Source organism: Sylvia atricapilla, chromosome 7 (genome assembly GCF_009819655.1).
Source record: "Sylvia atricapilla isolate bSylAtr1 chromosome 7, bSylAtr1.pri, whole genome shotgun sequence".
Taxonomy (NCBI): domain Eukaryota; kingdom Metazoa; phylum Chordata; class Aves; order Passeriformes; family Sylviidae; genus Sylvia; species Sylvia atricapilla.
The window spans coordinates 38,612,446-38,631,207 of record NC_089146.1 but is presented as its reverse complement, the minus strand read 5'-3'; the positions used below and the strand labels follow the sequence as shown (position 1 = coordinate 38,631,207).

General features: G+C 42.8%; 1 protein-coding gene across 2 annotated transcripts in view; it reads right to left on the bottom strand.

Moving 5' to 3' along the window:
* The window catches only part of TANC1 (tetratricopeptide repeat, ankyrin repeat and coiled-coil containing 1), a 43,957-nt gene extending 26,286 nt beyond the window's left edge, over positions 1–17,671 (bottom strand). The window contains exons 1-4 of one of the 2 annotated variants that reach the window (XM_066323230.1): positions 17,554–17,671; positions 7,036–7,239; positions 3,114–3,215; positions 193–314 (exon numbers count right to left, since the gene is read on the bottom strand). In XM_066323230.1, coding sequence (XP_066179327.1) covers positions 193–314; positions 3,114–3,215; positions 7,036–7,239; positions 17,554–17,671 — 546 coding nt within the window. The remainder of the gene's footprint in view (positions 1–192; positions 315–3,113; positions 3,216–7,035; positions 7,240–17,553) is intronic. The other variant, XM_066323231.1, reaches the window with a different exon arrangement.
* Positions 17,672–18,762: the final 1,091 nt, after the last annotated feature.

Sequence of the window (18,762 nt, the reverse complement as noted above, 5' to 3'; positions counted from 1 at the left end):
TTGTGAATTGATCTTGAATTCTTGAAAGCAAACATTTGGTAAAATTAAAGTCCAATTCTATTACCATATTTCTATTAAAATGGATGGTATTTGGGTAGATATCAGGTAACTGCAAGTAGCAGATAGAGGAAATAACATCAGTCCTCTCTGAAACAGGATGAACATTTCATATATTATATTCCATTATCCTACCATAACTTCGCTTTTCTCTTCCATGTGAGCAGAAGTTGGGATCCCTTCCCCCAGTAAAAAACCCAATCTTGTCATCAATTCTTGTGCTGCAGGAGAACAGCTTGAGTCTTTGTCGGGCTTTGCTTTGGATTGGGAGGAAAAAAGTTGAAGGTTAGAATCTTATATTTGGAAACTGTTAAGAGAGGTAGAAAAAGCACAGACATTTAATTGTTGGTGGGTCTTGGATCCTCTGCACAACCACACAGATCTAGGGGAGGAAAAGCCCACCTGCCAGTCAAACCAGAAACGTTTAATTGCAATCAGTTCATCACTGGACTGATGAGTGACACAACACAACGATTCTCCGAAGAGCAGTATTAAGCTCAATGCTATCAAAGCTTATTGGCAAGCTGAAACTCTGTTTCTGTCATATAAAAACATGAAGAGTAGAGGTTAATAACACAGATGCTTTGTAATCTCACAGTTAACACTAGAACTAGTATGTTACATTTTTGTTTTGCTTGCTATGCAAAAGATGTGACACCAGTTCTAAATGTCCCTGCTCTTCTGGAGCAAAGACAATTAATTTTATCAGTACAGTGCTTCAAAATGTCTTCTAGCATTCAACAGGCATAACAAGACAAAATTCAAAATGAGGCAACCTGCAACAAAAGCAGCCAAGCACAGCTCGGGCCTGGCACACACTCTTGCTAACAGAATCTCACAAACAAGCATTTCCAGCCATTTTCCTTCTTTGATGGCAACAGTCTCTGGCATCATCACCAACCTGTGACCATCTGCTCTGCCAGGAACATTTACAGGGCATTTATTTCTTTCATCCATTACTAAAAAAAACTGTATATACATAGGCCTGTCCCATCCTCAGGTATAAACAGCTAATAAAATAAGAAGCATCATCCTACCACCTGGAGAAGCAGCTCCTGGCAGCAGCTCTTATTCCCAGAAGGGCCAAGGGGGACTCCAGGAGCAGCTTGGCCACCTCCAGCCAGCACACCTGGGACGCTGGTGCCATCCCCCTGCTGGGAGCCACCAAGGACACCCAAACAGCTCTAGCACTTCAGCTTCTGGAGATGCTGTGCAACAAACAATTCCCAATTGCCACAGAGCACCTCAGTGGGTGAGAGAAGCAGGTGCCCAGACTTAGGGATGAGTTTTGGGAGAGGAGCTGCAAGGCCCTCAGCTGCAGCACCACGGAGAGGAGCCAGGGAACCCAGAGAAGCCATCTGAACTGTCCCTGGCCCTCCCCTCCCAGGGTCACTGAGCCACACCAGGTCAGGACAGTTTGTACTCTCCGTGGGCAGCGTGTTGTCTCTAACCACCTAACACACCGCTGACGGCAGTGGCACCTGCAAACAGCACATCTTCCCCGAGCTGCAGGCGGGAAGAAAAACACAAAGGAACTGCTGTAACCGAACAACCTGACTGACCACAAACACTGCTCCAATGACTGCCCAGTTTTATGCCCAAAGTCTGCAAACGTGCACAGTACTAGTCAACCCTTTGCCTTCATTTCAGTCCAGCTCAATGCCTACTTGAATGCATGTACTGCTCAATACCTTAAGGTTTTACTCTGCGAGACTGATTCTCATTTCATCCCAAAAGAAGGAAATCTGTGAAAGTAGACAGCGGAATTTTTTTATCTCAGAATTTTCACAAGTTGACACACCTTCAAGTATTTCCCTAGAAAATATATTTTCCTTATTTTTAAAATATTCCTATACTTTAAAGGAAGCAATGAATAATTTAAAGATTAATTGTAATCTTTAAGTCACAATCCTGGAAACAACAGTTTGTGAAATCATCTTCATTCTTCTCTCAAAACCACAAAAATTATTACTACTCCTACTAGAAAAATTGTAATATCTGACAAGTCTGAGTAAATGCTAGGCATACTACCAAATTCAGTCAGTAACAGAGACCAAAGCTAAGAGCTGGACCTTTAATACCTACACAAGAAAATGACTGTGAAGATGAAGGCACAAGAGCAACCAGGGTAAATATACCATATCAAGTAGACAGTGACAACAATTTCAAATAGTTCTATTTTTGCTATTAAGCATCTATATTTTAGGAAGAAAACATTGACTTTTTAAACTGCAGTTTCCTTTACAACTGAAAAAAAGGAAAACAAAAGAATTTTCACCTGGAACATCATCAGTTATATCCACTGACCTTAATGAGGTTAGTTAAGCTGAAAAATTAATCTAAAAATACATGCCATATAGTGACATATGTGTCACGACATTCACTATAAAAGCCCTCTCTGTCACGCACTAGCCAGATTTAACCAACATGAAACTCTCCAAGAATGCCAGTTAACTCTAGGGAGGTGGCTTCTCCCTGCTTTGCCAACACAGGGAGCAAATTGTTATTGCCTTTGTCAGCAAACTTTCACAAAAGTTCTAAAACAAAGCACTGCAAAAAATGCAAAGCTCCACATCTGAGAGAGTTTATAAAAGCAGAGAAGTTGAGAAGGCAGCCAGGCAGCCTGTGCTGTCTGTGCAGTCAGGACCCGGGCAGCAGAGCCTGCAGTGCAGGGCTGGCTGCAGGAGCACAGCTGGGGCACAGCTGGGGCACAGGGCAGGCAGCCTGTCCTGCTCCCAGCACAGGGCAGTGTCCTTCCCCAGGCACAGCAGGGCACAGAGCAGCCTTCCCCAGGCACAGCTGGGGCACAGGGCAGGGCACAGGGCAGTGTCCTTCCCCAGGCACAGCAGGGCACAGGGCAGGGCACAGCTGGGGCACAGAGCAGCCTTCCCCAGGCACAGCTGGGGCACAGGGCAGTGTCCTGCCCCAGGCACAGCAGGCACAGGGCAGCATTCCCCAGGCACAGCAGGCACAGGGCAGCATTCCCCAGGCACAGCTGGGGCACAGGGCAGTGTCCTGCCCCAGGCACTGCAGGCACAGCCCCAGCACACACTCACCGCTGGCGCTGGGCTCTCCCGGCTCTGGCCTCCCCGGCAGGGCCCGCGCTGCCTCCCCGGGCACCCTGGGGCTCTCCACGTACTTGGGCTTCCTGACCGCACCTGCAGGGGGAACAAGCTGTGTCTAACGTGCTCCAAGTGCACCACAACCTTCCTACGTCCCGTATTTATTTCTCTAGGATGTAAAAAAAGCAGAGAAATTACTTCTTGCACACACAGCTACTACCACCAAGATCAGCGAGCTGCTGCACTTCCACTATCGTGAGAAAGCCGTGCTCCAGGATTTTCAGAACACCAAGTCTGCTAGAAAACAAGAGAAAGCCGTGCTCCAGGCTTTTCAGAGCACCAAGTCTGCTAGAAAACAAACCCAGTGCGTGCACACTGCACAGAACCCCAGCAGCTGGGCTCCCTCCTCAGTGCTGATGTGTAACTCAGGACTACACCTCCTCCTGCTCTGCACTTCCCAGGCTCACAGAGCAAAACCCCTTCAGGGAGCACTGCAGAGGGACTGTGGGCCTGTGCCAATGTCCCACATTGCCCCTTTATCAAGGGCATTTCATTCCTCAGCTTGTGTCTTCAAAAAGCATCCTCCTCGCTTCACAGTTCAAGGGCACATCAAAGCCCTCTCACACTTTGTTTATTAAAACCCCACCCTATATTTAGGCTGTGGCACTCAGTAAGCATCCCATCTTTCCTTTAGGAAAGCAGCCTGAGATGCTACATTAAGTCTCTGAAAACTACACTGATTTCTTGCTCTTTCCCCTGAGCACTTTGACTCATGACTGGTTTTAAAGAAAAGCTGCATGTCCCCTCCGTGGCCTGAGGCCCCCAGGGTGACACTGGCACAGGGTGTGAAGGCCTGGCCACCCCATCACAGGGTAACATGAATCATTTGCCCACAACTCTCTGGCTGGACCCATCTGCTCTTTCAGATTTCCACCCAGAAGTGCAATATGGGAACATGGTGACAACCTAATTTCTTAGCTAAGAAACACTGGTCAGGAAGTGTCAGTCCTACATGAACGTTGTATCTCCAGTAGAGATCCTTGAGTCGATTTCATTTTTTACACCAACAGCTCAGCACCAACACCAGAGGGGGCTCTGCCAACGCTACTCTCCAGCAAAAATATGGGACATTGGCCCTGCTGAAAGCAGCTAAAAACACATCCCTTCGAAACAAAATCACGTTAAGGAGACAATAGTCCACACCTGTCATGTGTAAGCAGAAGTATAATCAAACATACCAAAGTTGGACAACAAAGCACTCATTCTAAAAGAACCAAAAATAACACGTAGCAGTTGTAAAATTAGATCAGCACGGAAAGATCTTCAGGATGTATTTTTAACCCTCCTGCTTTAAGTGTTGAGGAGACCCTTCACTGAATTTTGTTGATCACAAACTGCTGTGGAAGTGACTTAGAGTACTTGGAAATCTGATATACAACACTGTAACAAGTAGGAGAATTCACAGTAAGGTTATTTTCACGCACAGATCTAGAATAGAAGACATGAATTAATCCTTGGATGAAAAGGGCTCGTTTAAATGTGAACTGCCTCTGCAGAAGAGCAGCTGTTTCCCAGCAGTGCAGGATGGCTGAATCAAGTCTGATGGCAGGTTCATGTGGCACAGGCCTTTCTCAGCAGCAAACTGCAGTGTCACTAAGGGAGAACACACTCCCTGCTGTGCTCTCCTGACTGCTGCTGAGGGCCTTACCATGACCTGAGGCAGAAACAGCCACCTGCTCTTCTAGAGTTCTTGCTGGACTTTTCCTCCAGGAACCAAGGCCAGCCTTTCTTTCACACCCTGCAGCATCAGCAGGTGAACACAGCACTGCCAGACACGGTGACTGCAGTCTCCTTTTCACACCTGCCTGTCTTCCAGGCGACAAACACCACTCCAGTCTGTTACCATGGCTCCTCTTCAGTGCAATTCCACACCCACAGTCATTCCTGCAGCCTGTTCTAGCTCTGTCCTAAATCTAGTGCAGATTTTTAACGTTGGTTCCACCAGAGTTACACCAGTCTCCTCCCAAGGGGTACAAACTACAGATTCATACAATTCTGCAGCAATACTTTTTTAAAGTCACCTATTGCTTTGACAGTAATTCTTAAAGCCTTTTTGACTGCAGAAGAGCTGACTTCTCAGAAGACCACTGTAAGCTGTGCAGCTCCACCCTTTCCCTCTCGTCAGCACTAGGTGGATCTGTAGCTGATCCCAGGGAGTGCCCGATGCAGGACCCTGGAGCTGGGACAGCTTCGTGCTGGCACAAGGAAGTGTCCCCAGGGCTCCCAAGGGCAGGGCACAGAACTGCAGCCTGAGATGAAACCAGTTCTCTGACCTAGTCTAGTCTCAAGAATCAGGTATGAGGATTAATTTGCTTATTAATTAGAAGTTTTAATTGAAGTTTAACTTCAAAACTTACTAAAGTTCTGTTGTACGTTTATGCAAAACTCTCCCAAAAGTCACCTCTGGCATTCACTGGTGGAAGTTCATTAATTTCAAAGGAAGCCTTTCTCTGTTAAAGCATTATTATATCATCAATGTAAGGAAAGCAGCAAACATTTGTTTCAAGTGCAGCAGCATCTTTCATTTATATCCTTAACTCCCTAATCTATTTTTTTGGAACATCTCTTATAAATCAGCATTTTCATTCTTTTAGTTAAGCCTCCTAAATCAGACTACAATCAACTGTTACCCCTCAAGACAACAAATACTGATTTAGCTGCACACCTGTAAGAGAACCAATCAAATAACATTCATTCTAGCTTTGTAGTAGAAGAAACTCAGCTGAGAGGACTGAAATGAGAATTTTGTTCCACCACTGTTAGACAACTTCACTCCAACCCAACTTTAGAGCACTATCTCACCCTTCTGTGCAGTCCTTTCTTCTTTCACTCACCATATCCTGAAAGATCTGTAACTTGCTGTCGTGCTACTGAAATAGAGAGCTTTGAAATCAGGACATCAGTATAATCTTGTTACTACCCCTGCCCCAGATACCAGACAGCTAATTTATATTAAATCATCTTCCATTAGCTAGGGTTTGGTGAAAGTCAAAGGAATAGCACAATGTTTCTGTCAGCCTCCTATATCACCTGGTTAGGTCTTTGTACAAAATAATGATGCATAAATGCCAATGCATTCCCAGCACTGTAGAATCTTCAGAAATCTTTTCCCTTGGCAGTGGGTCACAGCGGAATGACTCTGCAGTCACTGTGAATATGGCTCTTCAGTCACAACTCATCCAGTGTTCAGCATTTTCTGTGCTGACAAAGGCCAGCTTTTGACACTCTGTTCCAGACCCTGTAAACTCAAACCTGCCGAGTGTCTCCGCAGGCAACAGGAGCATGGACAGTGTCCCCTGTCTGTCCCACCCTGGCCCGAGGGAACCCAAGTGACAGCAGTGTGCTGGAATGATTTCTATGCACAGAATGCTGATAAAGGGAGCCCCATATTTAGCCTGGCTCCCACACCAGTGTGTAGGCACCACTGAAAACTAACAACTTTCCTCTCACTTCCACTGCAATTTATCTATCAATGCATTTGTGTATGGAGATATAAGTAAAATAAACGAAATGTAAAAGCCACAGACAACATCACTCTTACACAGTCACTAACGCATGCACAAGCAAAGGTTTCTGCAGCAGTCCTCGACCTGATAAACTAACCATAAATAACCAGGTTTAATCATATTCAGACGCTTCAATATAAATACCCGCAACACCAAATAGAATAATTTTTTGCTACATGAAATAATATATTATATTTATTAACCAGTTACTTTTTTAACCTGGAAACACGCACTGCCCTTGCTGCTGTTGCAAAGTTTAGTATGAGTTTAGTGTGTTATTTTATGCAACATTTATCAATAACTGAGCTAACACGTTATGAAGATTTTAGAGGCTCATTGTTTCACCTTACCTGGAGACTTCTTGTTTGCCCTTGCCTGTATCAGATAGGACTGGCGTGGCAGCAGGGGCGAGGACGGCAGGGACATGGACACTCCTTTGGCCAAGGTAGCTCTGTAAGTGTCCTGGGAGCCTGGCTGCTCGCCACTGGGGAAGTCTGCATTGTGGCCAGATGTGGCTGTAGCCTGCGAGGCATTCTCCGGGCAGCAGTCACCTGCTAAAAATAACAGCTGGTCATCTATTAGGTGATGTGCCAAAATAAACAGCCTAGAGTTGCACTGAAATGTAAGTATTTAACACAAGAAAACATTTGCCAGCAACAATTGAGCATGACTGGCCCTGCTGTGTCGCCTCCACTGCAGAATGCAGATTACTGGGAAAACATAAATACACAAGTAAGCAACATTTTAATCTAATGCAATAAAGAGAAAAGGGGGGAAAAAAATCTCTGACTTTCCAAAGTCAGCACTTTTCAGATTTCATCCTTAGGGTTAACATCTAGCTTCCTATGAAGATAAAAGCATTTTTCGAACTAAAAAGGTGTTTTAGCATCACTGTGTTGACACACAATCTCAAGACCACCTGAGATACTGTTTACTGAACTAGTTAAAGGAGGGCTGGGTTACCCCTTACAGGTAATGAAAAGATGGATTACTAATATGTACACTCAGAGATGGGCAGTCTAAGATTTGGTTTTCCACTTTCAGTGCTAATAAAGAGGCTAAAGATTTTCTCTCTGTCCTTTTGAAAATTAAATTTCTGCAACACCCGATTTAACACTGATTAAACATTGGCAATATTTTTCTTTATTTTTTAATACAGAATATCTGAGTTTGCTTCAAAAGGTGTTGAAAACACAGTAGAATGGCAATGCAGCTAAATATAACTAGAAAATACTGGAATTCCTGTTAACAGCTTTTTACTAAATACATATCCAGGCTGCAGTTTGGAATTTGTTAAGCATTCCAGGTGGACTGCTGAGGGGTGGGGGTGAAAAAGAGTTAACACATCCTGCAATTCCTTCATTTCTATTTTCTCTTTTATGATGGCACAATCTGTGTAATTCATTGCCTTCTTAGTAGACGTTTGAATTAATTTATCCTTCTCTATTTATACGAAGTATTACAACATGAAAGAGAGCTGGATGGAGCTAAACAGCTCTAATCAGTAAGTTTAGAGTATTTGATCACGACAGTAACAGGAAAGATTTTACAGTCAATATATAGAGACACTACTGCATCTTAGCAATTTTTGTTCCAGCAATATTCTAGTTTTTCCTGATGCTGTGGTGAGCAGGCTTCCATGACTCAGCTTCTGAGAGCAGTATGACTTAAAAGACAAAAATCTAAAACGTGTCCCACAGAAATTCCCCTATTCAGTCACTTGATTTCCTAATTTTACAGTAAGTCTTTGCACATTGCCACCCACATTCCCACGGTGTTCAGACAGAACAGCTCTTTGGAGCAGAACTGACACCTTGAGAAAACCCAGCTGTACTGGCCTCAGCCCAAGGGTGCTGTATCCTCAGGGATGGTGAATGTGTTTGAACAGTGCTGTGCTCTGCTGAAGCAGGAGAGACTTCGTTTGGAAAGTGTAAAACAGTTGTGATGCTATGGAATAGCAGACACCTATTAGACAAATATTTTGCTCTTCCAAGCAAGGCAGAACAGGACCCTACTCCTACAGTCCCTTTCTAAAAACATGTTAAGTGGAGGTAACAGCACAACCCCACAGCTGGGAGCTCAATTTAAAATATTTTAGCTATCAGAACAATACTTTAAAATTACATGACATTGCCTGGTACCTACCAGAGTATAATACAGGCTGTGCCAGCTCTGGAATGAAAGGATGATGACCTCTCAGAGGTTTGTCAGTATAAATCAAACACAAAAGGGAAGGTCCTGTGAAACCCCACTTCATTTTTTTAAAACCTCTGAGTTGCACATCTTCCCCTGCCAAGCAGCCTCTGGACAAAACCCTTCATAAGCATCAACCAACACTGGAGTTCTCACTCAGTGGTCAATGTAACCACAGAAACAACTTCAAAGTTTTAAAAAACACACACAAAAAACTTGGAGAATCAAAACCCAGTTTAGCTGTACCTAAGAATGCAACTGAATGCCATCATCTGATTAACTACTTTTTTTTCCTTTAGATACAAAAATATACAAGGATGGCTGACTACAGTAATGCTTTTGTAGAGCTTAATATTCTAAAGGAGAACTCAAACTTCAAGAGCAAACTAATCCTACTGAAGAGGGAGCATAACTAAAATGGAAACCTTCACACCTGTCTAGATCAGTATTAAGCATAATAAAATGCATCTAATTCTTCATTCAATATAAGTTGTTTAGAAACCAGAAGAATGCCACCTACATTACCAAGATATGTGTAAACTGAGTTTGATGCAGATGTGGGAATTCAGATCATTTGTTAACATGAAGGAATAGGACCACTACCTTTACAACAGTGAGAGCTAAAACAGTGAACATGCAGCCTCTTTGATCCTGGATACTGGGAGCAGCCACAGAGAAAACTTGGATTCCATGGATTCCCTCAACAGGGAATTCCCTCATCCCTTCTGGGATAGCCTGTTCTGTCTTTCTCTCCCTTAACCTTTCTACTAAAGTGAAACAAGACTCTCCACCCACTTCAGAAAAAATCTGATATAAAATCATGCTACAACAGAAGAAATCTTAAATCCTGTAGTTCTGTTTTAGATGTTTTAGAAAGAAGTGCAGGATGCTGCTGCTGAGCACGGCTCCCTGTGAAGGGAGTGAAGGACACCACCACATCCAACACTCTGATTACACATCACCACCGACAGCCTTAACAGAGTTCCCTCTGCTGCGCAGGATGTTTCACCCTAACAAATATGAAGGAAAGATGTGACCTTACAGACAAGTTCAGAAGGAAACTACATGTGGGAAAAGACAAGAGCTGCAAGAACAAGGAAAGCCATCCTGACTGGAAAGCCCCTTCCAGAACAAGGCATTTCTGTGCCTAAGCAGTAAGAAACTGGTTAAGGATTACCAAATGCAGTGTGTTTGATATTCTTTCAGTAGAGCTGGCAGGCAAGTGCACACAGAACTCTGTAACATGGTTTCGTGACTGAGTCCAAGGTGCTCCATTTTCACGGAAAAACACCGAGGCCTGCCCTCCAGGGGCTGTGTCTCTGAGCACTGAAATGCCCCCGTGTGTGTGTGTGTGTGCTCAGAGCCAGCCCAGCCTGGGCAGTGCAGGAGGCTCAGGGAGCCCGCTGTCCCTGTGCACTCAGGACAAGGCAGCCCAGCCACCAGGACTGGAGCAGGAGCTGCAGAACCACTCCTGCCACGTGAAGCCATCCACAGAGAGCCTCCTGGGACACGACACAGGCTGCTGCCAGGGACAGGACACGCATGAGGGGAGAGCAGCATTTAATTCTTCTGCTCTCGAGACTCTGGGAAGACCAGAAAATGAGAGAAACTAGCATGGAATGGGAAGAAAACGCATTATGGCCTGAGTGAAGGAAGCAGTGAAGTGCACTGAGTGAGAAACAACCCGGGCAAAATTGGAATAAATGGTTTAAATGGCCAACCTTTGCCAACTCTGCTCGTACTTGACATTATTTGCTCACTTTCTGGCATTTATTTCTGCACCCTGGATTTCTTTATCAGTACACAAAATATTAATGTTCTCCTGTAGCTCTTAAAAAATCACTCAATTTTTAAAGAAAAGAGTGAAATATAGAGGTTATTCAGACCACTGAAGTAATTTGCATATGTTTCAAGGGTAGGATTTTTTTGGGGGGGACGTGTTTATATGTATATACATAACTGGAATTAGTTTCTGAAAAGACATTCACCACATTAAATACTCAGTGCTCAGCAAAAAAGCTTAAGCTCTTAAATAACTGACAAGAGCAGCTGAAAGTGGGCAAAGTAACACAAGATAATCAAAAACAGCTCCATATTTTAAGCATGAAACAATGCTTCTTCTGTTGCAAGATATTTTTAGAGTAACAACAAAAAGTCAAACTGAAACTTAAAAGTATTCCATTCCAAGTTCTATGTTCCAGACAGTGAATGTGTACTTTATGCACCACAAATGCCCTTTGCTCTTAAAATTCAAAGCCTAATATCACAGAGTGTTTGGACAGAAAAAATACTGAATTTACATATTTAGACCTAAAAAGGCAAAGTTATTTTATTGAATGGCCTTTCAGTTTCCAGAATGGTACCTGAAGCCTTGATGCTCTCAGCTGGCTTCAGACTGTATTAGTCAGAAATGCTGAATGAGATATAATGCAAGAGAGGGGTGTTAAAACCTGCATTTAGCTGACCACAGTCAGCTGGGAATCAAACCTTTACTGCTAAAGGCAAGTAATTCTTAAAACACCCAGGTTCCAAATAAAGATTACATAGTGAGTCTGGGTCTTAAGAAAAGCTTAGGCTTTTCTGCACAGCAACTTCAGTTTTCTTTTAAGAGTAGCAATTTAGTTGCCATTAGCAATAAAAACAAGAAATAAATCATTAAAACCTCCAAACAGACAAAAACCAAACCAAAACCCAAACAAACAAACCAACCCACAAAAAAAAACCCCAAACAAAAAACTTCAACACCCAGTGACAGTGAGTTTCAGCACATTGCTGTTTCTCATTCCCAGTGCTGCAGGTCAGGCTTGTAACAGGGCCCTTGGCTGAAAGGAAAGGGAGAAAGTAAAACAGGGATGGTGGAACCTCATACAGCTCGTGCCTCTGAAAGCCACTTCACTTATGAAAAAGAGTACGAGGTATAATCTCAATTTCCTAATTGCATCCGATGATGTGGATAAAAGAGCAGAAATTCTGAATTCACAGATTTTATCCAACCTGTTCAGTATGCAATATTCCTGAAGGGCAAGGCAGACAAACAAAAGTGACTAACGATACGCCAATCTACAGTGGAACATAATGCAGAAATAAAGCCTCCATCCTATACATTCCAAAGTCTGTACGCTCATATTTAAGGCAAAGATACTTACATGAAGATACCTGAATATAACAAGAAGGAAACTAATGCAAACTAAGTCTCAAATGTATCATAAAAATTTAAGTCTGATCTAGCAGATCTGAATCAAACAAGACACAAGAAATATTTATTAACACTGACCCTTTTCGCAGACCAAATAAAAAAAAAATCTAAATATGCAGGCAATCACTGAAAATCTGATGTATACAAATCCATAAGTACTTCAATAACTTTTATTTCAGAAATCAAAACCACCCATCTTGTTTCTCCAGATTCTCTGCCTTTCAAGCCCTGTGTTACTACATTCTAAATATTATCCTTTTGTTGACAGAATAATCTGACCACTTTTACTATCTAACAAGCCTTGAAGCTGGAAAACCTAAAAGTCCCAACTACTTACCACACTGAATTTCTACTGACATCAATGAAGTTTCCAGGCATACCATGTACTACATTTGATGCTCAACTTCTGATGGGATTTAGTGCAGGAAGAACACTGCAAACTAAGCACAATACTGCCATTATTTGTGTTCCTTCAGGCCTGATATTGGGTCAACAGAACGACAGTGCTCACGCTACTACAAAGCCATCTGAAATAACTGAGTATGTTCTCTGGAAACTTAATATACAGCCCTCTATTTTCTTTTAAAATTAAAATACATTACATGTATTTTATGCTCAATGAGCTTTTGCTTAGTAAGTAAAAAAAAAAGCAGATTCTCAAATGTAGGCAAGCTGCTGACTTTGGGACATTTAAAGAAAACAAATGTGATTATATACTGGAAAGCAACTGGCAGTACAGAAACCCAACAGGAAATACTAATACAAACTTCTCTCTGAAGCATCTTTAAGCATTTAAGGAGTAGCTCCATAGAATTTCTAAACCAGCTGTAATTAAGAAGTATTTTTTGTTTATATTCTGAAGCTTATTATGTAAATTCTTCATACTATCACCTCAGCATAGGCACAGACAGGCCTTAGAGGTAACCTGGCAGAACTTAAACAAGTCTCCTGATTGACTGAACTGTGTCACTAACACACAAAATTCCTATGCTACATTAAAATAAAACGTCAGCTCCTTTCAGCTGAGGCCAGAGGCAGATCTCCTCGTGCTTGCAGAGGTCAAGTTGAAAAACTCAGGGAAATAAACTGGATAACAAGTAAACCTTAACTATGAGGACACAGGAGAGAGAGAACAGAAACACAGGCTTCTATGGCAGAAATAGACCAAGAGCTGAGATTCTGTTAAATCCAGAAAATGAAGTCCAATAACAAAGCAGAGCAAAGGTACCCTCAGTAGAGGCCACAAGGCAAGCCAAGTGCCACTGGAGTGACACCTCCCCAGGAGTCACTAAAGGACTTGGAAACTTGGGAAGAATTTAAAGAGGAATATTTATCTGATGACCATAAGCCAACAAAGAGGAGAAAGCACCAGTTTTACCTTTCCTTCTGAGACTGACTAAAATCCTCGAGAAATAAGGGGAAACTGAGGGAGTGATGCTGCACACTTCCAGCTCAATATAAGCGAGAATGTAAACACCCCGATTACTTTCTGGGACACAAAATTAATCTTCCTGCTTGGTTTCAGACATTTCCCAAATAGTTTTCTGTTACATTAAGGTTACAGGTGCAGACTGTGGGGTTTTCCCGCCCAGGTTCTGTCCTTTACCAAGTATGCACATCACTAACACAAAGAAGGAAAAGAGAAAAGAAAACTCAACTTACAGATAGTTATCTCTGTTGTATGGAAATAACTATCTCTGAAAGACTGTAAAGACAGGTCTCTTCATGCTGCAGAACACCAGAAAAAATCTGGATGCAGAAAAAGTAGTATGCCTGGGTAAAAAAATTGGTTTGTTTGAAATTTTGTTCATTTGGCACAACTGTTTACCTAAATAGGATACCAAACACCTTCTCTTCAAATCCACATTTAGAAATAACTTCTGTAAGTTTTGCTTGCAAAAGCTGTTCTACATATAATTGCTGCCAACAGCTCTTTTCACCTGTGTTCATGTATGTTTGCACAAACTGATAATTACACATGTGCATGTTTAAACACACTAACCTTGCTTCATTTAGATTTTATCTAATTCTACAACAGCCACCTACCCTACCTTATCAGTGCCTCCCAGCCACATCTAAACAAACCCATTTTAAGAGAACTATTCTTCAGTAGAAAAATTTCTACTGAAGCAACAGCAGGGTCTGAGCCCAGATGTGTACCTCTTAAGTACTGCTTCTGCTGCTGCCCGAGGCATCATTTTTCCAAAAGTGATATTCCCGTGTGACGGCCTTCTACCTGATCAAGGCAGAAGTTATTTCTACAAAGACATTCTACTATTCTTCAGCAGAGCACTTCAGTGTCTCTCTCAAAGCATCAATACTAGTTCTTGCAGCCCTCTTTTCCAAGATAACCCTGAATTTAAGAATCTATCAAAACCTGCAATCAACATTACCAGCAGCTAGACTTCAAAAACATTATGTACGGCTTCAGCTCTTAAGCCCTTCTGTCAGGGGAAATGAGAAATTCTAATACTAAAATCCACACAGGGTACTGTTAAAAAAAGTACTGATTTTTGTCCTTTTAACATTTTTACACTTTTTAATATTACAGCTGTGCCTGTCTTCAATCCAGAAAAAATCACCCCCATTGCTACCCGCACTAGTTCCACAAGCCCAGCAGCTGTAAAAGCCATAAAACAGAGTTAACACACAAACAGGAAGTTCTATTCAGGCAGACAGGAATCATCCCACTTGGATCTAAATTACGCAGACTTCCAGGCGTTCCTTTCATGCAACCCATGGGACAACTGGGGTTACTTCAGTTTAAGAATAAGCTGTTGCAGTTGAGCCTAAGCCCCGTTCCAATTTGACTCCAAATGGTCACACGTGGCCAAAGCACAGCTGCACCTCATCACCCTGGTGTCCCTCCTACACCAGCTGCCCACTGTGACCCACGGAGCTTTTACTGCCTCCTAGCTCCTCAGCATCACTCCTAAACCATGAGTACACTGAAAAAAGACCATGCAGGCTTCTCAGTTGTGTTCAGGGTGGTCCCACTGAGATGTGCTGTCTCCTTCCTCCCACATTCAGAAGCTCTGAAAAACCCCAAAACTCCTTCAAAACTTCACAAGCAAAAAATCAAGCCCATGTACCCAGAGAGCTGAGAGAAGCATCTAAATTTACTACTGCATTCCTCTCCAACATCAGTCTGAAGAATGGCCACGCCACGTTAACAGTCTTATCTCTCCAGTCAGCTCCCATCGCTGGGGTGCATTTCTACTCTCTTCAGGGAACAGGATTTGTAAAGCTGTTGTTGCTATTCCATATCCAAAGGGCCATGAAGTGGGGAGACTCTACAAGCAAAAAGCCCTTCAGTTTCTCCTGTTTTCAGTTTAAAGACCAGGGAGATGAGCGAGCAAAAATAAGCTCTTTCAAGACCAATGTTCTTCCCCTTGCTTCACATCTTTTTGAAAAGTGGAGAAATGTCTCAGAGCTGTAAGAACTGGAATGCCTTTTGGAACAACAGAGAAAGCTAATAAGCTGGACATAACTTTACAGGAAGTCCTGGTGTAACACAGAACAGAATAAAACACACACATCTCCCTTCAAACTTTTCACATCGTCCTCAAATACAAAAAAAAAAAAAAAAGCCAAAATCTCTGAAATCCAATGTATAAATTATTTACTTTCTTCTAAAAAGCTGCTCCTGAACTCCCTGCTCTAGCTCTCAGCAGTCAGCCATGATTCACTGATTTTTCCCAATACTTGGTTTCTATAACAGCTAATACATGAAACTCTGGAGCTCTGCTTAAAAAACAGCAACCAAAAACCCCAAACAAATAAACAAACCCACCAAACCAAAAATTAAACCAAAAAACTTCCCCTGCTCTAACTCTTCCCTTGCTACTCAGAAATACAGCACCACTGTATTTCCAAAAGGAGAGAAAAATCTTCTGCACACATTAATACAGACAGATGTCATGAGATCCTAACATAAAAAGCCACGCTTTCTGATCTACAGGGAAAAGGTTTTTCCAAGCTTCAGATTTTAATCAAAGTCTGGTCAGAGCTCCATTCTAAACTGCCCAGTTTTCCTTCTGAGCCAAAACCAACTTCCATCTAGTATTTTAACAAAAAATGTACCAGTGAAAGCCTCACCACAGGAATCTTTGGCCCACTCTGTTTAAACAACCACAGCTGGTAACTTCAACAGCAGCACACACAGAATTACCAGGATGCCTTTTGTCTTGCTCTGTGCTAATTTCTGTGCATCTCTGATCCAGCATCCATGTTTTTTTCTAGTCAGCAGAGCTCCTACCATTCACTCATTTAGAAAGCAACTGTGGCAGAGTGCAAACTTCACAAGACCACAGAAATTTCCTGAAGAACAACACATTACCTGCCAGAAGAATTCAGAACCGGTTTCTGCGAAAGAACAGTGAAAACCCCTCCCCTTGCAGGGCTCAGTGTAATGGCATCGTTTCAAAAACTGCATGCAGGACACATACAACTGACTTTCCAAGAAAACAGGACTGTGTTGTTTTAAAGGTTCCAATAAACAAGGACATGGCAGCTTTATTATACTCTGTTCTTTACACATTTAAGAAATATTGGGATTTATTTGTATTTTACTCTGGGAGTAAGAAGTTCATATTGCCAAAGAGCATAAATTTACTCTTATAGATAATTTAGGATCAAACTCCTCAGAAAATCAGCAGTGTTAGCCTACATTAATAGTCTGAAGTTAAAAATGGAACTCTGAAAACCAGGAAATTTCCACTCAGGTCCATGAGCTTTCCACTGCAGCAAAGACTCCAGCCTGTGTGGCACAGAGCAGGCAGGTTCACACCAGCCACCAACACCTGCACATCTACAGCTACTGCTCCTCCTCAACAAGCATTGCTGGGCCTTCTCTGCCTCGAAAATGGCAATAACAGCTCTTAGTTATCCTTCTTCCTGCAAGGTAATGCAGGTAAGTAGTGGCCTACTAAATTTATGGCTAATAGTAAAGTAAGTTTTATTTTAAGTAAGATTTGTTGGTAATGATTACTTTTACCTTCAAAAAATCTCTGTACTTAAAGCAAAAGCTAGGATATAATAGAAACCTGATAATCAGCTTAATAACTTTTCACTAATTCATTTTTTTCCAAAATACATACATAATAAAAATTCTATTGCCCATAATACCTACCCAGTATTGAGTTTTTTAATAATGTAACGAACACGCAATTTAAAGTGCATTTCTGTAGCTGAGGGCTGGCCCCAGGCCAAGTAGGAGCTGGCAGCACAGCACACGGCCTGCTCTCACAGTATTTCTAGGGCAACAACCACAACCAGCTGCTCTCAGCCATCCTGCCCGCTGGAGATGCAGCAGTAAATGCACTGGAGCTGCCCTGCAGGCAGGGGCAGACCTGCAGCTGCTGCTCCTGGGAGGAGGGAGCTGCCCCCGGGACGGGCACTGCTGCACCACACACGGACAGTCCTGCCCCTGCAGAGCTCAGCTCAGCTGGGCTGTAAAACATGCCAATAATGCTCATACCTGTGTCCTTCTTGGTCCCTTTGCCACCCTCTCGGCTCTTTTTCAGAACGGCCTTTAACATTTTAAATGTTCCTCCTAGAGAGTAACAGAGAGAAACAGAAATAAATGCAAAGTCCATTCACACAAGTCAAAACGAAACCCAAACACGATGAATACAAATAAAACAGTGAGGTGATCACGAGAAACTTTCTGGTAATCATATTTATTTCTTACAGTGTCACCTGGTTAGGAAAATACTGATGCACAAGGAATGTTTCAATACTTGAACTGAGCAACTAAGAGTTTGCTGTCTTCTGGTACAGAAAAGTAATGCAGTATTCTCCACATTCCACATCCCAACGCAGTTATGGGGCTAAACCTGAGTAAGCTGCTGTAAGACACTCCAGCAAAAATGAACTGAAGTCAAGCTCTAACTCCTGACTGGAGCCCAGCAGCTGGACTGGCAGCCACAGGAGCAGCCTGGTGGCACCTGGGAATGCCAAGTGCCAGCCTGCACAGAGGGGATAACAGCAGGACGTGGCACCACCCTCCACTGTCCCTACACGCAGCACACAGGGAGCTGGGGAGCAAACTCCTCCATCCCCACGAGGCTTTCTGCCTGCCACACGACACACTTAACAGCCAACCTCACGTGAGCACCAGCTGCAGACTTCAGAGCAGTATGAAGTACAAGAAAAATATATTTGGGACGATAAACCTGAAAAACAGTTCTTTCATGTAAGTAACTTCAGTTACAGAGCAAGGGAAACAGAATGAAAGGAATTATGAAGAGCACTTCTTTCTCAGAAAGCTTTCTGGGAGCATCTGTGAATTGTAATTGCATTTGTTTTCTCTATTGAAAAATTCAAAAGGTATCTCATTTTAGAAAACTTGCAGTACAGAATACAGAACAGGAAGGGGGGAAAAAGGAATCTGACTATGCTGCCTTATGTAACAGACTGCCATGAACCCCACTGGAAATCAACAGGAAAAGCAAAAGTCTTCCATCCAAAACCTATGGCTTCCTCAGAAAGTTCTCTTCAATTGATGAAATAAAGCAGAGAAAGAGAAATCAGTACAACAGAATTCTCCAGCTGCTATGGACAACCCGAAGCACACCCAGCTAACAGTGACCAGAAGCTGGAGGGGTCCCAGAGTGGCTCTCCACAGGCAGCTCAGGGACACCTGGTGCAGGTGGCAGCCAGGCACAGCAGGGCAGGGCCCCAGGCA